Source organism: Vitis riparia, chromosome 8 (genome assembly GCF_004353265.1).
Source record: "Vitis riparia cultivar Riparia Gloire de Montpellier isolate 1030 chromosome 8, EGFV_Vit.rip_1.0, whole genome shotgun sequence".
Classification (NCBI taxonomy): domain Eukaryota; kingdom Viridiplantae; phylum Streptophyta; class Magnoliopsida; order Vitales; family Vitaceae; genus Vitis; species Vitis riparia.
Genome location: NC_048438.1, coordinates 11,036,065 through 11,044,386, shown reverse-complemented (window position 1 = coordinate 11,044,386; position 8,322 = coordinate 11,036,065). Strand labels below are relative to the sequence as shown.

At 32.4% G+C, this 8,322-nt stretch overlaps 1 protein-coding gene across 1 annotated transcript; it reads left to right on the top strand.

Moving 5' to 3' along the window:
* The first annotated feature begins 1,837 nt into the window (after nucleotides 1-1,837).
* Nucleotides 1,838-7,434, top strand: LOC117919970 (ubiquitin-conjugating enzyme E2-17 kDa). The gene is made up of 5 exons (XM_034837296.1): nucleotides 1,838-1,947; nucleotides 2,239-2,344; nucleotides 3,555-3,682; nucleotides 5,060-5,164; nucleotides 7,044-7,434. Exons 2-5 carry the CDS (start codon nucleotides 2,275-2,277, stop codon nucleotides 7,185-7,187), a joined length of 447 nt encoding a protein of 148 aa, XP_034693187.1. The 5' UTR covers nucleotides 1,838-1,947; nucleotides 2,239-2,274; the 3' UTR covers nucleotides 7,188-7,434.
* The last annotated feature ends 888 nt before the right edge of the window (nucleotides 7,435-8,322 follow it).

Sequence of the window (8,322 nt, the reverse complement as noted above, 5' to 3'; positions counted from 1 at the left end):
ATATATCTAGGATCCCAAAGTTCTTTTTGGGGTGGGCAAAGACTTCCAATTACTTATCAAGGGTCTTAAAGGAATATACACCATGATAAGTATGATAGTGTTTTCGGTTTTTTTAAGCATTAATTTACCTATTTTTTTTAAGGATGTACCTATTTTTTATTAAATTAATATAAAAGGTTAAATACAATTTTTATGAAAATATATATTTTTATGAAAAATATATTTTTTTTAATTAAAAATTAAAGATTTTAACAAAAAAAAAAAAGTTAGATCCACAATCAATTTAAAATCATAAGAAAAATGATAAAAGCACCGTCACTTATTGTGATTTTGATATGATAAACTTAAAATAAAAATTAAAAGAAAAATAATGTAAATAATAAAATAGTATTACGATGATATTTTTACTTTTACATGTGATATAATTTACAAAATAAATAAATTTTTGTTTAGTTTTAATATAAAAAATCTTATATCATAAACTTCTAAATAATAAAATGAAGTTTTTAAATTTAAATCTTAATTTATACAATGTATTATTATAATTAATATTTAAAATCATTATTATTTGTGCGATAATATTTTCATTTTTGTACATTATATATATATATATATATATATATATATATATATATATATTTATTTATTTAATTTGTTAGATTAATTATTTATTATATATTATCATTTTAAGTTTAATATGTCAAAAAATAATTAAAATCAATAAATATAGACAAATTAGAGAGTAAAAATAAATTAAAATTAAATAAGTTTTATTAAAAAAATGCACGAGCATATTAAAAAGAATATAAAGATAAAAAAGAAAAATAATAATAAAAACTATAATAGGTAACAATGGATTATGGTGGTAGGAGAGGAAAAAAAAGAAAAAAGAAAAAAGTGGAAACAAAAAAGTGGAAATGTGACCAGTGGTAAGAGAGTTATATTGATATGAAAAAAATAATAAAATTAAATGACTCATGTACTTGTTAACAGATAGCATTAAATTGGTGTGTACTTTTGTTGTTAACAGATAACATTAAATTGGTGTGTACTTTTGTCATTTACTTTTGAGGGTAATTGTGAAACAAATTTGAAAACACTATTGGAGTGTATGAATAGATAATATTTTTTTTCATTATACACCAAAATTAAAAAGAAAAAAGTAAAGTTTCAAAATCTCATATTTTTTATAATTGGTGCATGATTTTCCCAAAAAATAATAGGTAAATATTATTTACCTTATATTAAATTTAGTATATTATTTATATATTAAATTTAGCAAATAAAATTAATTAATTTTATAATATATATTTATAATAATTGTATTATTGTATAAGTATAGTATGGAATGACAAAATGAATTTTTGATTTTTTTTGTTTTTGTTTTTGTGAAAATCGTATCTTCAAGAGACAATTCTCACTTTTTTTTTTTTTTTTTGTTTTACCAAAATCGTATATTTAAGAGTTGATTTCTTATTGATAAAAAAGGGAATTTTAGAAATTGTGTCTTAAAAAGATGATTTTTTATAGTAAAAATTATGATAGATTTATAATTATTTTTCTCGCTAGGATAGTTTATAAATTATTTTTTAAAAGTGTCGTACTTTTTAAAAAAATCCCTATACAATACTTTAGAGTTTTAAATTTAACGGCGTGAGAAGGAACAAAAATGAGAATTCTATAATACTAAACAGTTTTAAATTTAACGGCGTGAGAGGGGACAAAAATGAGAATAAGAAAAAGACGGAGAGGTCAAAAGCGGAATAAAAAAAGTAGGGGAAATCTCATTCTCAGTCGGCATAAAAGTCTACAGGGGAAAGCCGGAAGAGGAAAGGCAAAGCGAGAGGGATAAAAAAGGCGGTTTTGGGGGGCGGCTGTGGATCGCCTTAAAAGCCGTCTCCTTTTTCCGCTATACCCTAAATTTCTCCATTTCTTCAATCTCTACTTGTAATTTTCTCTCTAATTTTCTTATTTTTGCTTGTTTGGTTGCCGAGAAAAGGTGGGGAAAAGAAAAGAAATTAATTTGTTTATGAAGCTCCAAATTTTTACTTTTTTTTGGTCAAATAGAACAATAGATTACATGCGTTTGATACGTTTGTGTTTTTTTTCCATGTTTTCTCGGCAATCAAACTCAAACTTAGGGTTGATGTTTTGTTTTGTGTGTGAATTTCTGGGATTGTGTGATGCTTGGGTCTCTTGTGCTAAATTTTGTTTGTATGGGGGAATGGGGTTCTGCAGGTACGGGCTTCAACTCCTTGACTTGTTGGAGCGTCAATGGCTTCGAAGCGTATTTTGAAGGAACTGAAGGATTTGCAGAAAGATCCTCCTACTTCATGCAGTGCTGGTGTGTGGGTTTTTTTTCTTCTTGTTTATTTTCTTTGATCGGGTTCTTCATGTATTGATATCATATTGATGTTGGATGTGAAAATGGTGTTTATATTGGTGATTGTGTTTGACCTGAATATCTGGGTTTTTGATACCCGGTATTGAATTGTCCTTTTACTTTACAATTTGCCGCATTTAGATGTTGCGAGACATCTCCTTGAAAATTATAGTGGTGTGGTTTCTCCTGAAGTTATAAAACAGGAGCAGGTAAATTCATAGAGGAGTTGTTGGGTTTGTTTGTGTGAGGTAGGAGTGGGTGGTGGGTTGGGTTGGTGTTGGTGCTCTAGTGTGGGTAGGGGATGCCGTTGGTTTGGATATGGAGAATATGTGCAGAAGTCCCTCCAAAGGACTGTTTCCCTTCACAGAAGATAAAGAAGGTTTGGTTGCTGAGTGGTGCTTGGAGGGAGGAAGTGCTTATCGGAATATGGTAATCCCATATTCATTAGGAGGTTCCATTACTGCATGTTGCAGTTGTGGAGACTTCAATATCTACCTGCTATGCCATTTGAGTCAGAGATGGGACAGAAGATAAATTATCTTGGAAACTCTCTAAGATGAGTTTGTTTTAGTATAGTTTGTGCAAAATAATGAGGATAACCTAATCCCCTTATTATCCATTGTGATGGTCTGTAGCCTATGGTCTTTGATGTTTTCCACCTTTGGTGCCTCTGGGGCAGCATCTTAAACAATGAAGGATATTTATTTAATTTGTGTAGGGAAAAAAAGAGGAGGGTAACTATGGAGAAAAGCTCAATTGAATTTACTTTTATGTGTATGGAAGGAGTGGATTTGTGAAATTTTCAGAGATTTGGCTGACTGTGGAAAATTTGTTCTTTAACCCTTAGGGGTAGTCTAAGGCTTTATTTTGGTCATTTTATTGGCCCTTGCCTCTTATTTTCTTTTCTTTCATGTGTCAAGTGTTACTTTGTGTAGATTCTCTATGCCAAAGTAACACTTCCCTTTGAGACATTTTTTCAAATTTTTTTTTCTACTTGTCAAAAAAAACCCTCTGGTTAAATTAAAATCTGACACAATGAATTGATGATGAAATTGTATTTGTTCTTGTTCTCATGGCATGACAATTACTTGATATGTGCTAACATGCGTATAATTGAGCTCAAATCCCACAAGCATATGTAACCTTTTGAAGCTTGGTTTGAATGTAATAGGACCTGTAGCTGAAGACATGTTCCACTGGCAAGCAACAATTATGGGACCCCCTGATAGCCCATATGCAGGAGGTGTATTCCTAGTTACTATTCATTTTCCTCCTGATTATCCTTTCAAGCCCCCTAAAGTAAGTTGTTGGTTCTGATTTCAAGTGCATTTTATTCTTAAAACTATGAGAGGGATATAATAGCTAAAAATAATTATGGGGCAAGAAGATAATACAGGATACAAGGTATATTAGTTCATCCAACATGATAATTTTGATATTTGTATGTAAATAGTTGACTGGTGCCTCAAATCTTTTTCATTAATTTTAGTAAGTTTTTCTTATTCATTTGAACGTATGTCCAAAGTGATATACCAATATGACAGCTTTTTATGAGTATAAAATCGCAAAAGAGGCGAAACTTGCTAATTATACAAGGAGGGTACAAGGACAAAAAAAGGTTGATGCCTCAACAGTCAACCTCACCACCATAACAACACAATCTAAAAACTCCGTAAGGAAGAACAGGAAAATTTTGCCCTCCTAGACAGATTGAGCCATTGGGGACCTAGGGCAGATTTCTTGAGTTTAAAGAATGAGACTAAAGCTTTTTTTAAAGTTCTTGTATTGCATGCTCTCCTGGTGCACCGTGCTACACAAAGGGAGCAATCTTCCATATTCTCCCTGTCTTCCACTTCACGGGGAAATTCCTTTCCCAACTTGTTATTAAACTTTTATAGACTAATGGAGAACTCAAAAGACCTCAAATAAAGCAACAACTAAACTAAGGCCCCTAGTTCCCAGGCCACTGAGCAATGCAGCAGAAGATGATTTGCAGATTCCTTCTCCTTTTCTACCTATACACCAATTTATTGTTTCTTTATTTGCCTCTAAAAAATAATTCACCAATTTATTTTTCTTTTAACAGGAAAAAAATAGTATACCAATTTGCCACACATTCCCTCTTCTAAAATAATAATAATAAATAATCATTTTTTCAAAGCCTTTACCGCCCTGTTGTCAACTTGGAAGGGGTTGCCTTTGAGGGCCTAAAGTGCTTGATATCTCCTTTTTCAGAAAATCCCCTCCTCCTTGAGACAGCTCTTTGAGGATTGATTTGACCATGAAACAATGTTTAGTCTCCAAGCTTCGCACTGTTAGGTAATCAGCTGTAACCCTGAGGTTCACACTATGAAGCCAGTCCTTGAAATAATTAACTGGCTCCAACTTTGAGTATCTCGGCTTTTTAGTAAGCATCTAGTTCCACAAGCCTCATGAAGGCTCCTTATGGTTTAATTTCCAATGTGGAATTGACACATTTAATGCATGTGATAAAGAAAAGATAAAGCAACATTATAAGCTATTGCACCATGTCAATTAATATGTGGTAGTACGTGCATGGGATGGAATTTTGTAGATGATGCTTAAGATATGCAATTAAATGTAAAAAATTTCAGTCTAATTTTTTGGCTCGATGTTTTATATGTTGGACAATGCTAATGGTATTTCATTTTGCAGGTTGCTTTTAGGACCAAGGTCTTCCACCCAAATATCAACAGCAATGGAAGTATTTGTCTTGATATTCTTAAAGAACAGTGGAGCCCTGCACTTACCATCTCTAAGGTTTGCCTTTGCTCCCCTTAAATTTTTGTTATTACATGGTGTATGTTCCTGATTCTTTGTTATTTCATCTCACAATGGCATAGTTATCTATGTGTTTATGTATGTATATGTGTGTGAGTAATACGTTTACCATGCTGCACCAGTGATTGTGTAGGATTTAGGACCATAATGTTACCTCAGTATCATGGTCATGTAGTACGTAAAATTATTGAATTGCTTCAATACATGGTTGTCTGGGCCCTCAACTATGTATGGTTGGATAAGCTGTAAACTTCCCTGATTCATTGGTCTGTAGGTCCATTATTCTCAACGCCATACTCATCTATTGATGGTTGCCCAAAGATGTGGCCTGGTGGCAATTGAAACTATTATAATGTATCAATCTATTGCTCCCCTTAAATTTTTGTTATTACATGGTGTATGTTCCTGATTCTTGTTATTTCATCTCACAATGGCATAGTTATCTATGTATTTATGTATGTATATGCGTGTGAGTAATACATTTACTAGCACATGATTGTGTAGGATTTAGGACTACAATGTTACCTCATTATCGTGGTCATGTAGTGCCTAAAATTATTGAATTGCTTCAATACATGGTTGTCTGGGCCCTCAACTTTGTATGGTTGGATAAGCTGTAAACTTCCCTGATGCATTGTTCTATAGGTCCATTATTCTCAACGTCATACTCATCTATTGATGGGTGCCCAAAGATGTGGCCTGGTGGCAATTGAAACTATTATAATGTATCAATCTATAGAACAATAAGCTATTCTCAACACTGTCATCTATTGAATGTTGCCCAAATGTGAGCTCTGGTAGGACTTGAGACTACCACATTACCTTGGTATGTGGTTTACTTGATATATGGTCTGGTGGAAGGTCTCAAGCTACCATGTGCTTGGATGCATGTTTATCCTGATCAACAATCTGCAGGTTAATGACACAATAATGATTTCAAAAGATAGCTCCCTGATTACAATCGTTCATCCTGGCACATAATTTGATCCAAACTTCTTCAATATTTGTGCTAGGAATACATATCATAAACTGTTATGTCGCCAATTCCATGACTTGTCTCTAGCAATATATCGTGCCACAGTTTTGCCTTGATATTCAATTTCTAGAACACTTCCATGTTTCCATAATTGGTTATCACCTGCGCATATAGGACCGTAAATTATCATGTTGGCTTAATAATTAGTTCTCTTGATTGAAATCTAGGCACCCTTTCCTAGTCTAGGGAAATAAGGGAGGGTTGCTTGAATTTAAAATGCATAATCAGTAAGGTTGATTCCCCCACCCGATCAACTGCTTTTTAGGAACAACCCCCAGCCCCCAGCCCCCCGCACCACCAACAGGCCTCTTTGGGATTTGGCATCAACTTTTAAAGTGTTGATGTCCAGTCGGAAGTAAGACATCAGTCATAATCTCAAACCTTGATGGATCATACTTCAATCTGTAAAGCTGACCCCAAGTATTGGGGTAAGGCTTGGTGCTTCAGTAGACACACTGGGCGATCCACTCTCCCCCTCCTCTTCCTCTTTACCTCGTAACTTTTAGAACTTCAGTATCATCTTTAGTATGTATGTAGGGTTCAACTTGGTCAAGTCGGCCCAAGCCACCCACTCTCAAGCATCAGATTGAGCTCACCAGGTCAGTGATATGGTTGAGTTGGGTTTGCATGTGCTTTGCTGCTGGTACACATGATGCTTTAAAACTTATATTTGAGCTTGGAAGTTCTCATCCAACGTTTGTGAACTCCATTCAAAATTCGTTTGCTGCTGATGCTCACATTTCATCCTTTCTTATAAAAGAAAAGAAAATTTAACATGGCCAATTATTATTGGATAATTAACTGTACTTGCATGCAAATCAGGTGCTGCTCTCCATCTGCTCATTGCTGACCGATCCAAATCCTGACGACCCTCTCGTACCAGAGATTGCCCACATGTACAAGACCGACCGAGCCAAGTATGAAACAACTGCTCGGAGCTGGACACAGAAGTATGCGATGGGATAATGTACAAGCTCCTTTGTGAATATATATTATGTTGCCGTATGATGATGTGTTAAACCATGGGTTTGTTGGTCTATTACAGACTTGCGGTAGGAAAATTTATATATATATGTATGGGTTCTGTAATGAACCATCTTGCCTGCTTTGTGAAACTATATTTTGGGGTTTGAAAAGGAAGAAAGATGTTAGGGATATTATTACTTTGGTATCATGTATTGTTATTTCATGGTGAAGGTTTTTTTTTGTGTGACCCGGTAGGTCCAATAAAAGTTCTCTTCATGTTTCATAATTCATAAAATTTTTAGATGATGTTGAAACATCTCGGTATTTGTTTAGTTTTAGTTTTTAAATGAAAAATGTGTAAGAATGTGTTTGATAGTAATTTTAGGAAACGTTGTTAGAAATATTAGAAGCACTTTTAAGTATTAGAAATGTTAGAAATTATTAAAAATAATAGAAATGTTTTTTATAATCATTGTTAAGCACATTTTAAATTATATTAGTCATTATTTTCATTAGGTCGAAAATGTAAATACTTTCAAGTATTGGAAATGTTAAAAACGCATTCTAAATGATATTAGTTATTAGTTTCATTTAATGGAATGTGATATTAAATAAGTGAGGGTATATCTTGTTCTCATATTTGACATTTCTTTTGAAAAAACTATCTTATATCTAATTTTGTTTTGATATTTAAAAAAATGATTTTTTAAATTTATTTTTAATAATAATTTCATATTTAAAATAAAATAAAAATTGCTATATTGTATTACTATATAAGTTGAATAATTTATATTATACCTATTAGCCTATACAATTCATTAAATTGTTGGAAAGATCCTCATTCATAGATGTTTGATCTATTAAAATTACCTAACTATGTCATTTATAAGTTTACAGTGGATAAAGGGTTAATTCCGTCCACAAAATAACAATAATTTTGCAGTCATATTTTTATTATTATTTATATCATGATAATTTTTTTATTATTTTAAAATGAACTTTAATTATTTGAATTTTTTCCAAATCGTTCATGTGAGGTCTTAAGATTTAAATTTAGGAAATCTTGAAGTATTAGTTTTAATTATCCAACCCATTATTGAATGGGTCTTTCCTTTAATTGTAGGAAGTGGAAATT

Coding starts and splice junctions, on each gene's coding strand:
- LOC117919970 (XM_034837296.1), top strand. CDS start 2,275: ATGGCTTCGAAGCGTATTTTGAAGGAACTGAAGGATTTGCAGAAAGAT. Junction 3,683..5,059: donor ATCCTTTCAAGCCCCCTAAA/GTAAGTTGTTGG, acceptor TTCATTTTGCAG/GTTGCTTTTAGGACCAAGGT. Junction 5,165..7,043: donor CTGCACTTACCATCTCTAAG/GTTTGCCTTTGC, acceptor CATGCAAATCAG/GTGCTGCTCTCCATCTGCTC.